This window comes from Nicotiana tomentosiformis, chromosome 9 (assembly GCF_000390325.3).
Source record: "Nicotiana tomentosiformis chromosome 9, ASM39032v3, whole genome shotgun sequence".
NCBI classification, from domain to species: Eukaryota; Viridiplantae; Streptophyta; class Magnoliopsida; order Solanales; family Solanaceae; genus Nicotiana; species Nicotiana tomentosiformis.
In genome coordinates this window covers 11,586,718-11,608,429 of record NC_090820.1, presented here as the reverse complement: position 1 = coordinate 11,608,429, position 21,712 = coordinate 11,586,718, and the positions used below count along the sequence as shown (strand labels likewise).

At 38.1% G+C, this 21,712-nt stretch overlaps 1 protein-coding gene across 1 annotated transcript; it reads right to left on the bottom strand.

Moving 5' to 3' along the window:
* Nucleotides 1-2,181: 2,181 nt before the first annotated feature.
* On the bottom strand, nt 2,182-10,645 carry LOC104088963 (pyruvate kinase isozyme A, chloroplastic). Its single transcript, XM_009593757.4, has 6 exons — nt 9,870-10,645; nt 7,467-7,557; nt 7,120-7,313; nt 5,782-5,903; nt 5,174-5,652; nt 2,182-2,872 (listed from the first exon to the last, which is right to left on the bottom strand). The coding sequence occupies exons 1-6, from the start codon at nt 10,461-10,463 to the stop codon at nt 2,571-2,573; spliced, it is 1,782 nt and encodes a 593-aa protein (XP_009592052.1). The 5' UTR covers nt 10,464-10,645; the 3' UTR covers nt 2,182-2,570.
* Between the last annotated feature and the right edge of the window lie 11,067 nt (nt 10,646-21,712).

The following is a 21,712-nucleotide window of genomic DNA, read 5'->3' as shown; positions in this document are numbered from 1 at the left end:
ATAATTTTGGGTTAATTTTGTGAGTGATCTGAGTGAAAATTTTGAAAAATAGCCTTTTGGAGTTTTTCAAATTTTCGAAAAATTTCAAAACTCATCTTCAAGTGAAAATTTAAAAATTTATGGCCAAACAATGATTTCGGAAATAAAGTGAATTTTTTTCGAAAAAAGCAAAAATTTTCTTATGTACAAACGGGCTCTTTAGTTTCCTAGCTGAGGTTTGCTCCACCACGGTACTAGAAAAAATGACTTCTATCAATAATGTACGTAGGTAGAACCCTCCATTCTGATTGGTATATCATGAAAAAAGAAAGCCATTTGTACCAGGCGCACTGCGCTTTCCCTTGCCCAGATGTTCGCCTTTCTAAGTCAAGTAATGGTGACCCACCGAAGACTGGAGCTTCATAACATGTTGACGAAGGCCCCCGAACTAAGGGTTCGGTCAGTAGAAGGGACGACTTTGTCTCCCCGGAAGAAGAATAGCCCCGCTCTCTAGCCGACTGATCCCGTTGATCATATAACTGGGAGGAAACGTGTCACATTAGAAGTGAATGATCAGAGGTGTCCTCTAATCAGCACGACGAGAGTCTCTTATACCACTTGTAACAATTCATGCCCAACTTTCAATGTATAATCTATTTTAACCCAACCTTTGCAGTTTCATAGTTTGTCCCTTTGAGATTTAACCCAAAAGGTACCTCAACAGTTGAAACCTAAGTGTTCATACTAGGCAAACTTTTTGTGGTTATGTAAACCTAAATATTGGCAAAATGAACATTTGAAAATAGAATAATATCACATAGTTTGGAACATCAAAGTTTGATTCCTTTTTTTTGCTAAAAGATTGAAAAGGATATGGAAATCCATCAATTCTGTTAATATTTTATAGTAGTGAATGACATTAGGCATCAATAATAACCATCTTCTTCTGCCATTAGAGTCTAATATTTATATGCGAGAGGAGACTATACTAGACTGTATTGTTTGTTTTAATATTATTATTATCTTTTTAAAGAAAGGACTGAACTTCCAATGCAACAACAAAAATAGCCACATTGAAAAAGAAAAGAAAAAAGCAATAAGGAGAATGACTTACAAGGCAATAACTATAACAATAAAGATAAGAACAGTATAGAAATGACTTTCAACACAATATAACAAGAAACAGACACTAATTAATAAGAAAGATGATGACAACTCATTTAAAATTAAATGCCATCAATTTTTGGGACAAAATTTTATTTGAAAGAATAAATCTGAACCTAGTATCTCAGATCTCCTATTCCTTCTTCAATTATTCACCCCCGTCCACTTTAATTTAATTTTTTTTGTATCTTTTTTGATGGTCCATAATATTTGATTTTTTTTAAATATCAAGAAGAAATTAACTTTACTTTTTCAAAGTTACCCTTGAAGTAAAGAGTATAGGAATATTTGTTATATTTTCAATGAACAAATTAAGGTTAATATGATCAATTTTATTGTTAACTAATGTAGAAAAGTGAATTTCTTAATATGTATGAAAATATTCAAAAAATCAATTAAAGTGGGCCGAAGGAGTATTTGTTACACTTTTTTTTTTAAATCTCTGATTAAAGATAAATGAATACTACCACAATTCTTGTTGGTCATTTGTTGTTTTTTCTTGTCTCTACGTCTTGCCAGCTATTTTTTCTTATTTTATGTTTTCTACTTTATTTTAAAAAATGTAATTTCCTTGTCAATACAGGGTCCTTGTGATTTTGGAGTCTATTCCACTTACATCAATCATATTCTATGTTTGTTTCAATTATGATTAATTATCGTAGTAGAGCTGGAATCATTAATGTATAAATAAAATACCCAGAAACTAATAATGAACCTTCAATTATTAGAGAACCTCATACTTACCCCACAGAGGAAAATTCACTTTTTATTCCAACCTCCATATCAATAAGCAATCAAATGATAAACTACACCTTTATAATAAATCGACTAATAATTCATGAAAAGTACTGAAATATTTTCAGTATAGTTATTGAAACAAATATATCTCGGTCGAATAAAACAAAAATCAAAATCAGAATATATGAGGCTGATAATTTTCCCATTGTACTGCTCTTTCTATTGACAAACTAAAGACAGGTTATATCCTTTCAATGTCAATCAGATGAATTCTATTTAGGCCAAATGTTATTAAACAAATTTCCAAAAGGTAATCCAAACCGATAGATAATTAAAAAAAACACCAACAACAGCATGCTAATAGCAACTGTAAGAACAAATCCATAATTATCGCGATCATTTCTAAAGCTCACCTCTAAATCAATAACTCAAGTTGAAGATACATCTTCAGAATCCTAGGAAAACAGGGGGTATACATTGCAACATATCTATGTTGACTACAAGCGACAGTTGAATTACACCAAATGTCATTGAGATCCAGCACCTGGAACGAGGACACACCGAGGAAGGATTGCTCATCGTTGTTTTACTCCCTAGCAGAACCAACTGTTGAACTTCATAATTGGTTTAATTGGCATATAATTGGGGTTGCCTAGCTCAAAACTCAAACACAGAACTAATATGTGCACTCATGGAACATTCATAACTTGAATGGACTGCAGCATGTCGGAAACAGCAATGATGAGGTCACCTGACTTGATCATGCCCCGAGCTTTTAGTAAAGAGAATGTCTTGTTGAGGTTGCTTTCCATATCATCGGAGAAACTCAAGCGGAAAGGCATTAGACCCCATTGCAGGTTCAGGCGTCTGCGTACAGATGTTGTCGTTGTAAATGCAAATATTGGGCAGTCAGGACGGCAGCGTGACAAGAGAGATGCCATGTGCCCGTTCTTGGTGTAAACAAAAAGAGCATCAACTTCCAAATTGTTAGCTGCACAGCACAACAGAAATAAGCATTGGATCAAACAGTAAGACATTAGAATATAAAAGATCATGATTAGATATTAGGATATGTTTTCTTCTCCTGAGTTCAAACTCTCATCAATATGCTCAGAACAAAGTACTTGCTATTGTCCCACAAAACTGTAATGTAATACTTCTGGAAGATATTAAACTTTCTCCCACTCACATAGAGAAATAAAATTCTTACGAGAATCACTTTCACTTTGAAATGACATTTGTCTCTTCCAGCTCGGAAAGAGAAGCTTGGCTTAGTTAAATCTTTCATTTTCCTCTTCTATTTCTAGAATGTACTTTCATGAAGATGAACATTGAAAAGTTAATCCCGTTCAGCAACCTTGTTCTTTTAATGGCGGTGGAGTCCAAGCTAGCTGGCGCGCACCTCGACTAATTCCACCAGCACAGGTACCAAGTAACTTTGCCCACCAAGGCTTGGGCAGAGTTACCTCTTTCATTATTTAAGATAGGAAAAAATAGAATGACCAAAAGAGTACCTGAGTGATCAGCCCAAATTCTGTATTTTCTCAACCAAAAAAACTACAGCAGGACAAGACAGTTCGTATGGGTTGTCCAGAAGGCAGCTTCATGGAAGGCAATTATATAGAGAAGTAGAGAAGATTACGGTCCTTTATGCAAAGGTAGGGTTATATTCAGAATCCATTTTTTGTATTTATAAATTAGTGTAATATTCAGGACCATCTTTTTTATGAAGTGTAATATTGAAGACTCCCCTTCAATATATGATGACTATTAGGGTGGAAATGTGCTTTTTGGTTTACTCCCACCGCCCATTTCATTAGTATTTGAAAAAGGAAGTAACATTTTCCAGTTAAGTCTGAACTGAGAGATGACATGTTTGAAAAGTGTGGTTGAGAAGGCAATAGACATATATGTAAAGTTTTTGTCAGCTGACTGCCAACCCACATACAAATATATAATCAGCCTTATTCTATCCAATCAATAGCATAGAATAAGTACTTCATATCATTTGTAAAAAGAAAAGGCACATAATATCTACTTATTTATCTTTGCAGCACTACGTGCAGGATTACAGTGTAAAGGTCTTAAACTATCAGGGAATTAAAAGCTGTGGTCAATAACATTCTTTTGTAGATGATACTCAAATGTGTTCGCTACCCCTTCTCTCTTGATAGTGACATAATGTTAGACACATGTAAGGATGACGTGCACGTTTAGTACACCCCCCCCCCCCCCCCCAAAAAAAAAAAAAAAAAAACCCCACAAAGTAGATTGCAAAAAATACAAGTGTAAGAGAGCTAGTATACTGTAAAACCTATTACTTTGGAAGATGCTATATCCTTTACTGACATTATTATAAAGGGCATGACAAATCTTTTCATACACATCCTTTTTGAAGAATTAATAACCTTACTGTATTTGAAATTTTAACAGAGACCAAAAAGCACGGGTCAAAATGACTTTATCATAAAGCATCACAAGCCTTCATGTAGAGGTCCAAGGAATCTCCATCCCACCGCCCCCCCAAGTGCACTAACCGTCCACATATTTTTGATAACCGAGAAAATCCGCGAAGGCCATCTGGCCCGCAGTCTGAACCTCAGTGGAAATGGGCCTGCCCGTCTACCATACTCCACTTAAATACCAGGCATTTTCCTAGAATAACTGAATTCTCCAAAAACTCATCCTGAATAACTATACTAATTCTTAAATGTGTCCACATGATAATTTTTCAGATAATAGTTGACATGCTACAAGATTTGTAGACACTTCTCAGTATTCCCTACACTTTGAACCATAAATAGAAATTTATTGTGTTTTTTATCTGGTTCTAGCATTAAGGCATGCAATAACCGTGAAAATCTAATAGCTGTGCATCACAACCAGAATATTTGAGATTCATGATACTCAAGTTGTTCTGACATAATTATGAGGGTTTTATTATTTCCGCCTTTAATTGTTTCTAACTATGTTGAAAATTGAGCAGATTGGTTAACCCAGAAAAATTCCTCGTATCATGCAGCTTTCTGTTAATTCTCCTATTTTTCAGATTTATTTCTTGCTTGTTTATAAACTATAAACATGCCCAGTTTCTTGAAGTTACTTACTCACTTTATAAATATTGGGAAAATACTATACATGATTTATTGTGAATATTCATGATTTTTACTATTTTACCATTTAATTAGTCTAATCTGCATAAAAATATTAAGAAGGTATTTTTACATCTGCGGGAGATAAAACAAATTTAAAAAAAGCAATACAATCAGTATTCACAAAAATAGAATCTTACCCATCTTGGCGGCAGAGTTGCAGATCTCTTCTGAAATACTATCTGAAAATGAAGATGCTATGGATGGCAATTCAATAACTTCACGGCGTTTCTGTTCCCTCCACATTCTTTCAATTCTCAAGCTAACACTTCTTAGGACAGTCAATGCCTTCTCGGGAAACTGTCCCATGGCCGACTCACCAGAAAGCATCAAAGCGTCCCCCCTTTGCCTAACTGCTTCAGAAACATCAGCAACTTCAGCTCTAGTTGGAATAGGGTATTCAATCATAGATTCCAGCAGCTGGGAGGCTACTATAACAGGCCTATTCAGCTGCCTGCATATCTGGACAATCTTCTGCTGCTCTGATGGAACCTGTTCTAATGGAATTTGAGCACCAAGATCTCCTCTCGCAACCATAGCACCATCTGATGCCTGGATTATCTCTTCTAAGTTCTTCAATGAGTCAATGCTCTCTATTTTTGCAATTACAGAAATATCACTGCACAGCACCGTCAAGGTGGATATATGAATAATTTGATCACTGAGAATCTAACATCTTAGTGATATTTGGAAGTAAAAAGGTGCATCTTGCTAAATGCACCTTTCCATGCTGAAACTACATTCTTACCTATCCCGAGCCCGGGCTTGAATGTAGCTCTTAAGATGCTTAATGACTTCAGCAGACTTGACAAATGATACAGCAATAAAATCAACACCCTCAGCAATACCAAAGTCTATGTCTAGCCAATCCTGCAGCAACAAAATTCATGAGATAGAGACCATCTAAATATACTAAGTTTCTTCAGTGAAGCAAAATTAAAACAGCTGTATACATGGATCCTGTGTTAAATTTGGTAGAAGTAGATCACAGTGTATTCTACAAGCTATTATACTAGAAGTCACAGTACAAAATTTTTGTCACACAGGTAATATTGCAGTATCAAGAGTACAGTCGTCAGATACAGCTATTAAGAGTTCCTAGTTCCGTTTAAAGTTAGAATATCTGGAAATTTTAGCTGATATAAATTACTCTTTTTTCCCATCTTTGTTGTGTTCGTTCTGATTGGGGTGTGTTATTAAAGATTTAAGTAAAAACATGATACACGCGTTTAAGAGCAATAAGTCAAAAGGTAGAGGGGAAATTATGTAGCCCGGCTGGTTGGCTATCTAGCTGAACTTCCACCTTATTGATAGGGGTTCGATTCCCCACCTTGTAATCCCCTCCCCGTTTCCCCTCCCCCTCCCCTCTATGAGTAAAATAAAATATTCTTCCAAAAAATCAAGAGGTACAGACACAGAATTATTATTTTTGCAAATAAGAGAGAATTAGTGGGTCCCATAAAACTTTTGAAGTACAATGCCTACTCAAAATGTAAGCAAACATTTACGGGAAAAAGTTAAACAATTATCTGGAAGAAGATCCTTGGTGCTAGCCGCTAGGTATAAGAAGAATGCAATTGGGAGAAAGTAGATACCCTAAATTCTAATAATCCCTCTTTCTCAAGTTATGTGATAACAAGTGTTTAGGCACAAATTAAGTTAATTTAACGGTATTGTACTATTAGTAGTGGAAGAAAATACTGAAGTAGTAGTCTAAATGTTGGTTTGATAGGAAAGCTGTCACATCAGAATTTTTAATTTATGCTTGTAAGATGAATTTGAATACTTGAAACTTGTGAAAGGTGTATCCAATGATAATATTAGTAGAGTGGTGTCAAACAATTTTCCAAAATAGGAAAAAATGTCACGTGAATTGGAATAGTGAGTATTAATGGTCCGAGCTATTGATTAAATTAATTTTGACAACATTAAGGTGCAACATAACTGAACTAGATAAAAGGTGCAAAATAAGAAAAATAGTTCATGTCAAAAACAGCTACACCAGAGATGTAGATCTCAATTGTAACTATGTAAACAAAACTCATAATTATATTCAAAGGATCTGGAAAGGAATATAGGTGCAAACCTTTGAGGAAATTGTTGGAAGCATGGCATTGCGTTCCCTTACTAGTTTACCATCCCGCCAAAACGTCAGATTAGCCCGAGGTAGAAGTAGTCCAGGATCTGTGCAAAGACACTTAACATCTGGGCCAATTTTCTCAACCACTTCAAATCTCACCATTCCACCATCTACTAGTAGCTCATCACCCACTTTCACATCTGCAATGAAGTCGTTAAGCCAAAAATTAAGTGAAAATTAAAAATTGATCCAAGTATAAGGAGTGACAGTGAAAACATATAGAAAGTCTTGGCAAAAATGATCATTTTATTTTTGCAAAGCCATCATAATTAACAGTCTATAGAGCAACAAACCTTCAGCAAAGCCATCATAGTTAACAGTAACGGTGCGTTCTGGGAGTGGTGGATCAAATGAACGAACAGTGAAATTCCAAATTTCACCATCCTGTATAAAGAGAATAATTAGCTGTTACACATTTATCCACAATAAGGGAAACTGATACTATTCACTGTTCTCCATAGCCCCCAACAGAATTTCACAGATTATGCTGGTGTTCAATGTTCTTTCTAGTTCTAAAATGCATAAAATTTCAAGTCAAGCAGATACAAATGCCAAGACCAGTAAAACAAACTAGTTTTGCATCTATCTCTCAGGTTATTCTCTCCAAAAATATCTTGGAAAGAAAAATTCAGTTCAAAATTGTAGCAAAGATCCAACCACTTGTGCCAAACATACCCATCTGACAAGTACTCAGCCTGATTCTATCCTCCCCCCCCCCCCCCCCCAAAAAAAAAAAACCAACCAAAAAACATTTATATATATATATGTATCCTGATTCTAGCTTTGTTTTGCACCCACCTCAGAATTTTTCAATGATTTAACACAGCTTTCCAAATGGCAAGTCATGTTTGCTGACACCACAAAGAGAGTAATAGGTTATTTTTATTGTATCAATCAGGCAGCATCTAGGCCCCATCAAGTATATGTAAAATCAGTTTTCCTCAGCAGATTTGGGCAAAAAAAAACACTTACAGAGGGCTCAATTCAGAGGTTCTAAAACTGCTTTCCAGCTTCAAATGTAGGCACCATTTTAAATGGAAGTTTACCCAATTTTGACTTGAAGCACAAACTTTTGTAGTTGAAGTTAATTTAATTTTATTTTTTTGATAAGGTAATAAATTTCATTAAAACGGGCAAAAGCATGCCCATATACAAGGAGTATACCAAAAAGTAGAGAAACACAAGAAAAGTAAAAGTACCTCTTTGAAATGACTAGAAAGGTAATTCTTTTTATTAGTACTAGATAAAGACTTCTACGAAGCTACTGAACACCCATTAGAGACCTTAGTCAATTACAGTAAAATGCACACAAATAGAAAGGCTGCACCTTCCAAAAACCCTCGATTCTTCTCATAACACAACAAAACCAAAACCAAATATCGCTAATTCCCACAAATAGGTGCTTTAGCAAAATCCAATCTCTTATGAATATACGTCAAGAAATTCCTTATCCATAAACCAGAATCTGGTAACAAATTCCCACTTACTGCCACTGTAAAACTTTTTATTTCACGCAGTTTCTTAAAACGAATGGTCGTACCAAATTCAAGCTGCATATATACCTCAGCTTTGGTGGATGAACCACAGCCAATCCCAATTAATTTGGGAATATATGTATTCAAAAGACAGAAGGGGAGCCTTGGAGCAACGGTAAAGTTGTGTCTGTATGACCTATAGGTCACCGGTTCGAGCCGTGTAACTAGCCATGGATGCTTATGTCAAGGTAGGCTGCCTATATGATTACACCCCTTGGGATGCGGCCCTTCCCCAGACCCTGCGTAAACGTAGGATGCTTTGTGCACAACGCTGCCCTTTTTTTATGTATTCAATAGACAGTTTAACATTCTCACCCTAAATATTGTGACCGAGAGTAATACTGCCAATTAGACTAATTGGTGTTTGGTATGATTCATGTATCAAACGCTTAACAAAGTGCCAAAAAGTACTTCTTTTAAAGAAGCACTAGAAGGTACTTATCTAAAGCTACACGAAAAGTACTTCTTCTTTCAAAAGAGTACTGGAAAAATCACTTAAAAGCTACCGCACACTCCCAGATAGAACCTTAGTTTATTATAGCAAAATGCACTGATTTGGAAAGGTTGCAAATTCCTAAGAATCCTAGTTTTTTTATTCTTATTGACAATTCTATTGTTTCTCACTACCAAACTCGACAGATATGGGCAGCCACTCTACCCTTCTCCACTCCACTTAAATACTAAACTTAGTTCACCAACATGATTCAAGCTAAGCAGAGCATCCCAGTTCCTCTTTTTTTTTAAGGAAGCAAAGCATCCCAAAACTCTTTCTTTTTTATGACCGAGAGATCCATCCAGGCCAACCCCAGTCTTCAAAACTCGAGGATAATGAGCCCCCCCCCCCCCCCCTCACACACACACCCTTTGCCACTTAAATACCATGCTTAGTTCCCTCCCAATTCTGGTCAACAACAATAAAAGGAAAGCACTTATAAAAAACAAATTTTACTAATTCTAACAACCAGCTACTGCTGTTAAATAAAAACATTTCACGATTATACCTCAAGACTTATCATGATCCAGATTACAGTATAAAAAGAGATAAGCTTATAATTTCATGCAATGAAAGGGATAGGTATACCAAATTCAAACCGAATACTCCCTTGGAACAAACTAAAAAGTAAAGTGCATCACATAAATTAGGACAGAGGGAGTATGTACCTCAGCTTTAGCAGAAGAAGCGCCGCCAAGATCTCCCATATGAATCTCACTACCTTCAGTATCCATCATAATAGCTACAGCAAACCCTTTCTCCTCATTCAACCTCCTCACTCTCTCAATCACCATACGATGCCACTCACGTGTTCCATGACACATATTTATCCTAGCTACATTCATTCCTCCCTCAGCTAATGCCTCCAGCTGCTCAAACCCACACGAGGCAGGTCCAATCGTGCAAATCAACTTTGTCCTACGTGTACTCCTAAACCCGTTCTCCTTTAACTCCGCCTCCGTTACTGTATCCACTTCAATCGAACTCGAATCGGTCCCCGGTGCAGCATTACGACCGTACTCCTGCGTCGCACTCGATAATAACCCTCCTAAACCATTCTCCGATACTAACACCGGGGACGACTGCGATTCGTCGAGATCTGACGCCGCCGAGGACGACGCTTTCACAACTAACGTCCGCAATGATTTCTTCACCGGTAACCGTAAACTACCGGTTGACGGGAAAACCGACGGCCTTGAGATTGTGAAAGTCGCCGGAGAATGTGAAGAAGAGGAAACAAAGAAGTTAAGAGCTTGTGACATCTTTTATTTCTCACCGGAGATTTTGAGATTTTTAAGGAAATCTTCGGTGATCGGGTTGAAGGTACGCAATTTATAGAATTTATAGTCGCCGGCGGACGGCGGAGGTAGTTAACGGCAGGAAATGAGAGGGAAATGGAGAGAGTATTGAGTGTGAGTGAGAGTAGCTTTTATACAGGGAGAAATAGGAAGGCGGAGATAGCGAAGCTGTGAACTTTGTTATTGTCGTTGAACAACATCAACAAAGACAAAAATGTTGGAGGATATACTCTACTGTAATTTCTTAAATAAGTAATTAATATAATTTAATTTGTTATAACATGTTATTTGACGTTTATTCTATGTTATCAGTTAATAATAATAAGTAAATTCAACTATAATTATCTTTTAAGTTTTAGTTTATAAAAATTAATACGTAAATAGATTTTTATATATACATTGATAGTATAAATAAATTTTTACGCTATCACATTATCGATACAAATCATTTGTGACTTTAGGATAAAATATAACGAAAAAGAATAGATGAATATCGATAACAGTATAAGTTATAACTCACATATATTGAATCAAATATATATGTGTTGAGTGCGACTAAAATGTTAGTTATAAATCGTATTTATAGAATGCTATTTATGGTTGCTAATATATTGATCCACATTTTGGATTTACATGTTAGTTATACATAAATTTTCCTATCAACATTTTATCTCTTTTAATCTAGACTCCTACGATGGTAATCCATATATAATCGGTGGTTGCTAATTCCTTAAACAAATGTACGAGCCTATTTGGCCATAGATTGTGGCTTAAAAAATTAAAAAAAGATTTGGAGAATTTTGAATAGAAAAATTGACCGCTAAATATTTGCTTATCAAATTGGCCCATTATTTTAATTTATAACTTGAAATATAGAATTTTAAGTTTGAAAAATAGGTTTAGGAGTTTTTCAAATTTTTACTCCCTACATTAGCTGCTTGTAGATAAATTTCAATAGAGTAACAAACGGATAGTCTTCTTCAGTAAGATTATCTATAGTGGAGTAATATTGACTAAGGTGTGATTTTTGAGTAAATGATCTCGGAATCGGGATTTGAAGGTTCCAACAGGTTCGTATGATGATTTTGGATTTGGGCGTATGTTCGGATCGGGTTTTGGATGACACGAGAGCGTTGCGACACCTATTATGGAAGTTGGCAGTTTGGAAAAAAATCATAAATTTGAGTTGAAGTGCATTTCAATGTTATCAATGTGCGTTTGGGATTCCGAGTCTGGGAATAGCATCATATGGTGATTCTGGTATTGGGAGCGCGTCCGGAAGTGGATTTGGAGATCCGTAAGTTATTTCGGGATCATTTGGCAAAAAATGGAAATTTGAAGATTTTTGGAGTAGTTCTGTAATGTCAATTATGACTTGTGTGCAAAATTTGAGGTCAATCGGACGTGATATGATAGATTTCGGCATCGAAGGTAGAAGTTTGAAGCTTCAAAGTTCATTAGGTTTGAATTGAAGGGTGATTCGTAGTTTCGATGCTGTTTGGCGTGATTTGAGGCCTCGACTAAATTTGTAATGTATTTTGGGACGTGTTGGTATAATTAGTTAAGGTCCCGGGGGTCTCGGATGGATTGCGGATGGTTAACGGATCGAATTTGGCCTTATGAAATGCTGAAGCTGCTGTCACCTAGTGTAACCGCACCTGCGAGGTTTTGGCCGCAGGTGCGGGGGCCCAGGGGTCGCAGAAGTGGAGCAAGTCAGCCAGGGGAAGGACCGCATGTGCGGAGTTTTGGTTGCATCTGCGCAAGCGCAGAAGCGGAAGGAAGCTGGCACATGCGATGTCGCAGAAGCGGGGGATCTTTCCGCAGGTGCGAGGCCTTGTGTTTGGGGTGAGTTCCGCAGAAGCGGAGCCGTGGTCGCAGAAGAGACACCACAGGTGCGGGTACTTTTCCGCAGGTGCGAAAATATCGCTGGGCAGAATCGTTTTAAGAGCGGGTTTTGGCTTTTCTTCTCTCATTTTTCACTTGTTTGTGGCGATTTTTGGAGAGCTTCAAGGAGGGATTTTCATCATCCATGTCAAGGTAAGTGATTCCCACCTATTGTAAGTTAAATACTTGGTTTATATATGGATTTAAATATGAAAATTTGTAGAAATTTGGTATTTTGAAAGAAAACTTTGAAATTGGTATTTTTGATTTTCAACCACGAAATTTGACATGGAATTTGGAACGAATTTTATATTTGAGTTCATGGGGTTATAGGTAATGTTATCTTCGAAAATTTTCGGAATCCGGGCACGTGGGCCCGGGGGTGATTTTTATCGACTTTTCGAGCAGAGTTGGAAATTATTGTAAATTGAATTATAATGAGTATTAGAGTATATATTTATGGGTTTGCACATTTATTGACTAGTTTTAGAGCGTTGGGCGTCAGTTTGAGTTGTTGGAAGTAGGGGTGGGCATAATACCAACCAAACCAAAAATTTCAGTTTATTCGGTTTCGGTTTTTCGATTTATTCAGTCGGTTTGCGGTTTAGAGTTTTAAAAAGTTCGGTGTTCGGTTCGGTGGTCGGTTTTAATGATTCGGTTTTCGGTTAAACCGAAAAACCAAAAAATCGAATTTCGGACCTCTGCAATAAGTAGCTGACAGTGAGAAATCCAAAAGAAAAATGCAAGTTGTAAAAAAACCAGAGCCATTTCACGTTGATTCCTCAGGGGACTGCATTATACGAAGATAAAGCTAACATTATAATGAAGAAATGATTGGTTCATTAATTTGTAGTAATAATGAAACAAATGAAAAAAAATGTCCAGTTCTCAATTATATGTAACAAAATCATGTGCAAGTTGCTTTTGTTCATTATTTTTGCATCTATTGTTTTGAAGATTATTTTTATGTTGTAGATGAATAATCCAGTTCACATCTTACATGGTGTACTTTTATGTTATAGCAGCCTTTAAATACTAGTGTCGAATTGACTTAAGAATAATGGGTAAATTACTGATAGAAATAGTCACTTTTACTTTAATATATATACTACATGTTTTTCTTTCTCTATTTGAAATAGAGTGAATGGGCAGTTTGCTATTCTACCCAATTTTTCTAGCTATGTTTTTCGCTATTGACAATAGAAGCACTTGCACCGATTGCAAAAAGTAATCTATTTTTGTTGTTCCGTACTATTTTTGTCATGGCTTGAAATCGAAAACCGAACCGAACCGAAATTATTATGGTTCGATTTTGGTTATTAAAATCATAAACCGAAAACTGAATTAACTGAACTAAAATTTTACAAAATCGAACTGAACCGACCGATGCCCACCCCTAGTTGGAAGGGCTTGGGAGCCGGTTATGGAATTTCGGGACGAGGTAAGTCTCCTTTCTAACCTTGTAAGAGGGAATTAACCCCATAGGTGAATCAAATCATTATGTGCTTCTATTTGGTGGGGGGCTACGTACGCATGAGGTGATGAGAATCCGTGCGTAGCTACTATTATACTTATGTTCGGGTAGTCTAGGACCCATATCATGTTGTACTTGCGATGTTGTGCCCTACTTGTTAAATTAATTATTTAAAATATTTTAAAAAACTCGATAAAGGAATTATAAAAAGGTTAAACTTCATTTACTTGACTGTTAAATGGGAATTTAAAATTCTTGGAATATTTGCCCCATAATAAATCTTGAATTGATTGTTTAATGTGTTTTCTCTTTTGTGGAGCGGGCCGAACGCCTCGCTAGTAGATAGATGCATCTATGGTTCATGCCATTCGACCCTCGGCAGTGCAAAATTTAAATATTTATATTGGATCGGGTCGTACGACCTCGGCATGATTTGCGCATGGTTGAATTAGTTGCTTTGGAATTTATGATAATTGATATTGCTTCATTGGCCTGAGATACAAAATGATAAACGATGAAAAATAAATTTGGAAATCTTTTATTAACAGAAGAATTATTTACTTATTTGATGATATTGAGCTTACAGTTGTTCTATCTAATCCATGCTAAATTATATCATTGGTATTTTATTTATAGCCCATAGTAAGTGTCGGAGTCGATCCCTCGTCACTACTTCTTCGAGGTTAGGCAGGATACTTACTGGGTACGCGTTGATTTACGTACTCATACTACACTTGCTACACATTTTTGTGCAGGTGCATATATGTATAGTGGCCTTGTGGACGCAAATGCGTGGTTATTTGCGAGGACTTAGGTGAGCTGCATTCCATGTTACGAGTCCGCAGCCAGCAGAGTATTTTTATTTCTCCTGTCCGAATTTGTATTCCGGACAGATGTTGTATTTTATTTTACATTCCTAGTTGAGGCTCATGCACTTGTGACACCGGGTTTTGGGGTGATTTGGGTTGTCCTATATTGAAATTATTTAAAATATTATTATTTACTCTGTAAATTCCATATTTTACTATTTAATTGAAGGAAATATGATTTCAAAAATATTAAAATGAGACCCAAATTAAGTATTTATTTTTGGCTTGCTTGACAGCGGTGCCCGGCGCCATCACGGCCTTTAATGGATTTTGAGTCGTGACAACATGGTATCAGAGCACTAGGTTCACTTAGGTCTCACAAGTCATGAAAAAGTCTAGTAGAGTCTTTCGGATCGGTACGGAGACATATGTACTTATCTTCGAGAGGCTAGAGGACTATTAGGAGCACTTCCCTTCTTGATTCCTCGTCGTGCGATTTGATTCCTTTGAGGCTTATGCCTTCATTTCCTTTATATTCAATCTTATGCGACGTGAAGCGCTTGTTATAAATTTGGAATCGAGGAATTTTAATGGTACTACTGATGTAGAGCAGGATATTTCTCCCTGCGTATTCGATTTGGGCTAATGTCATCGCCTTGTGGAAGGATGTTCTGTCATCTTAGCTCAGTAGCTGTATTTATGATGGTTTTGGGGCTATGCACCAATTGCTATGATGTTCATGAGTTTTTATCGCACAATATTAAAGTTATGGTAGGATACTTGTTTACGCGTAGGGGCAATGAATGAATTGAAAGAAGGTTTTTCTCAATGCGTGATTCAGAGGCTCAATGTTTTATTTCCAGTAGAGAGAAAGGCAATCGGACTAAGAATGTTCAGGTTGGATTGATGGAGTAACGAGACTTGGTATTTTCAAGTGTGGTGGAATCTTCATTCGAGATGTAGTGTCGTCGTCCTTGATTGAATGTGATAAGTTTGCCGGTGTTATGGCCTTCTTCAAATCGCCTTTGGGGCAGAGTATTGTGAATGGTGCCGGGGAAGCGGCTGTCAGATGTCACAGTGTGCTGTGGTCCAGAATCGAATCAGTAATCCTAATGTTGATGGATCAAGGAATATGATCTTCGGGGAGGTCTAGAGTTGGCGGCGATTTGTTGGTTCGGGTGCTACAAAGATGAATTTTGAGTTAAGGCAACAACTGGGCAGCGAAGGATGAGGAAGGACATGTGGGAAGTGTCTTGCGGTGGTTAAACTTCTAGAAGGCCAAGTGTAAGGAAACAGAAGTCGAGTAGTTGCTCAAAAGAGAGGGTTTGACCAAAGTGACAGAGTAGCATACGAGCTCTGTGGTAGGATAGCCACACGCCTTGGGGGAAGTTAGAGTGATTTGGGATTCATGGTGGACAGTGAGGGCTTAATTTGGAATATTGGCTGCTATATTGAGGAAGATTGGGTGTGACAGGAGGGAGTTGCTTAATATGAAACAGGATACAACATGACTTTGGATTGGAATATATTTCGCACCTTTAGTTGATGTCCATAAGGAGTGAATAGACTTGTACAGCTGGTGAATGAGCACGGGCTCAAGATGGTTTATTGGCTTCGTGGTAATTGTACTTGGTACCGCGTTGTTGGAGGATGTCGTTTTCCACATGTGGGATATCTCTTGTGAGCAGATTAGCGATTGTGTGGTGTTGATGAAGCTTCTACGAAGAATTTTACTGGCCATCCAGTAAGAGGTCGAATATGTAAATATGGCTAGTGATTCAAAGCATTCAATTTCGAGGAATTTGGCGGGTCGATTGCGCAAGATCATGTCAGTAAGGAAGAAGGAATCTTGGTAGGTTCTAGGGTCATGTAATGCTAGCTTCAAGCTTAAGTGGGAGAGCCTCACCACCTACGGTTGGATTGCATGGTTGTCTACTTGTGAGGTTTCTGGTTATCAGCATATTGGTGGGTTGCTACGACTAAGGAAAGAGAACATTTTTAGTGGTGATTTGATCTAAGGATTTGAGGAATATGTGTTATATCTTATCGATTCGTGTTCATGTTTTGGGAAGACTCAGAGTCTATGCTTCATATGGATGTGATGTATAAGGAAAGAAATTCAGCCGGTTGCTTCTTTGAGAGGGTGTTCATGTGCTAATAGGGTCTTGGAGTTTGATTATATTCGAGAACAAGTCAGAGTGGATGAATCTCAACAATGGTCCTAGTAGGTTCAAAAAATTAAAGTGTGGTGCCTAAGGATTTCGAGCCAGTAGTATGGTTAAGTATTGAACTTTTGTAGTGGATTATGAAAAGTGGCTTGGAGTGTTCTACGTTATCTTCAGTCTGCGGTATGCATTGGAGGAATGGGAGAATATAACTTCGGATTCATGGAAGAATTTTCAGAATGGGTGTACCCGTTAAAGATGCGAATATGCGCACAAGGAAAGTATGTGATGGTTCATGGATTTTGAGACAGCATGGTCTCGTGAAATAAGGTCACTCGGGATGAGTGCGTATTTGGGGTCGTTATATTTTAAATGGAGCTATTATTATTCCTAAGGCAAGTCCAGGGTAAATTAGAAGAAGTCTAATCAGTTAGCAATGGTGGAATCGGCATGATGTGGCAATGATCGGGTCCTTCAACATGCTAAGTTTTACAGGTGGTTGTGGCGGTACGTGCGAGGCTTGACGGCCGCCGTAATTTAATTTATTTGGAGGTATTTAGTTATTATGGCCTGTTATGAGTAGATGGATCCCGGAAGGGACATGGTGATTTAGACCACTACGTGGGGTTGTATTTTATGCGGTTATGGGAATTCAGTCACATGTGGCAATGCTTCTCCTGAAATAAGTTAAATGAAAGGTTTCTATATGATGAAGTGTGTACCCTATCGTTGGTTTGGGAGTTATGATGAAATTCTTATACTCTTACGTATTGGTATGTTAGGTGCGGTGAGCGGCATGGGAATTGGAAGTGGAGGATCAAGGTTGCAGTTGACATCGACACGAATGTCAAGAGCTTGGATGAGTAGGGAAGGATTCAGATGTTTAGAGTAAGCTGGTATTGTCTTAAGCATCACCTGAGATCGGTGTCCTATGTAAGAGGCTTTGTGTACTGATTTGCGGATTCTTGATTTGCTTTATAGCATTAATGTGGCCGGTAGTATGGAGGTGCAGACTTGTTACCTGGTGCGGAAGGTCGTGGGAGTGCATCCCACAGGAAGATTGTATAAGTGTGACATGTAATCACCTGATTGATTAAAGATTTAAAACCAAGTATGAAGATTGTGGTACTATCGCTAATGTGAGAATTTATGCCTGAAGGGCGCTCGGTTCATTTGGTTGTGAGTTGTGGAAGTTTGTTTCGGATTCGACTGTTGTTCTTGCGTGTCATGGAAAAATGGTCATTGTGGATCCTTGAGAGGTTAATTGCCTAAGCATGGTATGATCAGAATCAGTTTGAGGTCTGTTGATGGGTCCAAATGTGGATGTGTACTCTACACCGGCCTGGGTGTGTTCATTCAGCATAACATTCCTTATGTAAGAGTATTCGGGCGTGGGGTGTTAATTTCGTCGTCGACTATTTCATGTAATACTCTATTGTGCCATGTGGATTGTGAGACGGCTTGATTATTTGTACAATGTGTTGAGGTCCCGCGTAACGGTGGTATTATGTGAGCATGATGGCTCTCGAGATGCAGATCATATATCGTACCTTAGTTGTGCTTGAGTTTTATAGAGTATGACGTTGCCCGTCTCCCCAGGATTTATACTATGCACTTGGCGTGCTTATGGTTTATATTCGGGCATTTCATGAGTATAAGCGTTACGGCTCGATGTGTGTTTTCTTTAGATTATTATGTGTGGATCGGGTGGCACGCCACCACAGGCATATGGTTGTATCGGGTGGCATGCCACCACGGATATATTATTTGGATCGGGTGGCATGCCGCCACGGGTATCATGGTTGTATCAGGTTGCACGCCGTAACGGTGTCATGTGTGGATCGGGTTGCATGCCGCAATAGTATGATATTGAGTATAGTTTCCCATAGCTATTATTGTGTGTTTTGCTTCTCGTTTCCTGAGTAAGGTTCATAACATCTTTTCGGTTATTTAAATTAGTTACGTGGGTTGAGTAGTTCGTTTCCTTATGTATCACATTCGAGTTGGTAGCTTGTTGGCACATTGTAGCATCATATGAGACTTTAGGCAGCGTTTGAGGTGGCTTATTACCTGAGCAGCTTGTACTGGGTGAGACGGGATTATTGGACCTGGGATCAGTGCGATCTGATTTATATGAAGCATATTAAAGAGTAAATATTGTTAATCAGTCCAGAATGATGTAATGGTTCTTGTTGGGAGGAGAGACTCCATAAATTGTGACTCGGTAGTTGGTATGAATTTCTACACATCTCTTCCGTAGTGACAACATTTCAAGAGTTGGAACAAGGCTTATATGTGTCATGAGGTGTGTTGTGAGCATCAAATTCGTGGGATTTCGGCTATTGTTGTCAGAGGATGTTATTATGGTCATGTGAATAATGCGGTGCATGGTGTGAATTCAGTGAGAGTATACCATCGTGTTTGGTGCAGTGTGTAGTGATTGATACGATGCTCGTATGTTGGAAACAGGACTGGTGGAGAATTTCGGATTTTGGAATTTGGCACTAAGGCTTATTTGACTAAATAAAGGGGAGAATCTTTAGATTGGCTTGAGCTGATGTGCTCAACTGGGTGTGGTAGCACAGGTAGGTGCGTGGCATTAAACAGCGATTTCAGACAATTCCAGAGCAGTGCATAGCACGTTCGAGGACCAACGTATGTTTAAGTGAGAGAGAATGTAACGACCGATCATTTTGATATCTAGCGCGTCGTTTAGCGGTTTAAGACCCTGAGCAGCTTCACTTCAGGTATTATGACTTGTACGCGTGGTCGGAATTTAATTTCGGGAAGTTCGAAGTTGATTTGGAAAGAAAATTCTCATTTCGGAAGCTTTAAGTTGGCAAGATTGACTAAGGTGTGATTTTTGAGTAAATGACCTCGGAATCGGGATTTGAAGGTTCCAACAGGTTCGTATGATGATTTTGGACTTGGGCTTATGTTCGAATCGGGTTTTGGATGACCCGGGAGCGTTTCGACGCCTATTATGGAAGTTGGCTTTTTGGAAGAAATTCATAAATTTGAGTTGAAGTGCATTTCAATGTTATCAATGTCCGTTTGGGATTCTGAGTCTGGGAATAGCTCCATATGGTGATTCTGGTATTGGGAGCACGTCCGGAAGTAGATTTGGAGGTTCGTAGGTCATTTCGGGGTCATTTGGCGAAAAATGAAAATTTGAAGGTTTTTGGAGAGTTTGACCGGGAGTGTACTTTTTTGATATGGGGGTCGGATTTTGATTTCGGAAGTTGGAGTAGGTCCGTAATGTCAATTATGACTTGTGTACAAAATTTGAGGTCAATCAAGCGTGATTTGATAGATTTCGGCATCGAAGGTAGAAGTTTGAAACTTCAAAGTTCATTAGGGTTGAATTGGAGGGTAATTCGTAGTTTCAATGTTATTTGGCATGATTTGAGGCCTCGACTAAGTTCGTAATGTATTTTGGGACATGTTGGTATAATTGGTTAAGGTCCCGGGTGGATTACGGATAATTAACGGATCGAATTTGGCCTTATGAAATGCTGAAGTTGCTGTCACCTAGTGTAACCGTACCTGCGAGGTTTTGGACACAGGTGCGGGGTCACAGAAGTGGCCCAAGGGTCACAGAATCGCAGCAAGTCAGCCCGGGGAAGGACTGCGGGTGTGGAGTTTTGGCCGCATCTTCGCAAGCGCAGCAGCGAAGCGTGGGGCACAGAAGCGGGAGAAGGCGCAGGAGCGGAAGAAAGCTCGCACTTATGATGTTGCAGAAGCGGGGGATCTTTCCGCAGGTGTGAGGCCTTGTGTTTGGGGTGAGTTCCGCAGAAGCGGAGGCATGGTCGCAGAAGCGACGCCGCAGGTGAGGCTACTGTTCCGCAGGTGCGAAAATATCGTTGGGCAGAATCGTTTTAAGAGCCGGATTTGGCTCTCTCTCATTTTTCACTTGGTTGTGGCAATTTTTGGAGAGCTTCAAGGAGGGATTTTCATCATCCATGTCAAAGTAAGTGATTCTCACCTATTGCAAGTTAAATACTTGGTTTATATATGGATTTAAAGATGGAAATTTGTAGAAATTTGGGATTTTGAAGAAAAACCTAGAAATTGATATTTGTAAATTTCGACCATGAAATTTGACATGGAATTTTGAATGAATTATATATTTGAGTTCGTGGGGTTATGGGTAATGTTATCTTCGAAAATTTTCGGAATCCGAGCACGTAGGCCCGAGGATGATTTTTATCGACTTTCGAGCGGAGTTGAAAATGGTTGTAAATTAAATTATAATGAGTATTAGAGTATATATTTATGGGTTTGCACATTTATTGACTAGATTTGGAGCATTGGTCATCGGTTTGAGTTGTTGGAAGGGCTTGGGAACCGGTTATGGAATTTCGGAGCGAGGTAAGTCTCATTTCTAACCTTGTATGAGGGAATTAACCCCATAAGTGAATCAAATCATTATGTGCTTCTATTTGTGGGGGGCTACGTACGCACGAGGTGATGAGAGTCCGTGCGTAGATACTATTATACTTATGTCCGGGTAGTCTAGGATCCATATCATATTGTACTTGCGATGTTGTGCCCTACTTGTTAAATTAATTGTTTAAAATATTTTTAAAAAACTCGATAAAGAAATTGTAAAAAGGTTAAACTTCGTTTGCTTGACCGTTAAATGGGAATTTGAAATTCTTGGAATATTTTTCCCTTAATAAATCTTGAATTGGTTGTTTAATGTGTTTTCTCTTTTGTGAAGTAGGCCGAACGCCTCGGTAGCAGATAGATGCATTTATGGTTCGTGCCGTTCGACCCTCGGCAGTGCACAATTTAAATATTTATGTTAGATCGGGCTGTACGACCTGGGCATGATTTGCGTATGATTGAATTGGTTGCTTTGGAATTTATGATAATTGA

What these genes read in the sequence shown, in the direction of transcription:
- LOC104088963 (XM_009593757.4), bottom strand. Translation starts at nt 10,463, where the DNA reads ATGTCACAAGCTCTTAACTTCTTTGTTTCCTCTTCTTCACATTCTCCG. An exon ending in TTCCAACAATTTCCTCAAAG is followed by an intron (nt 5,904 to 7,119) that starts GTTTGCACCTAT and finishes TTGTTGCTGCAG; the next exon opens with GATTGGCTAGACATAGACTT. An exon ending in CAAGCCCGGGCTCGGGATAG is followed by an intron (nt 5,653 to 5,781) that starts GTAAGAATGTAG and finishes GGTGCTGTGCAG; the next exon opens with TGATATTTCTGTAATTGCAA.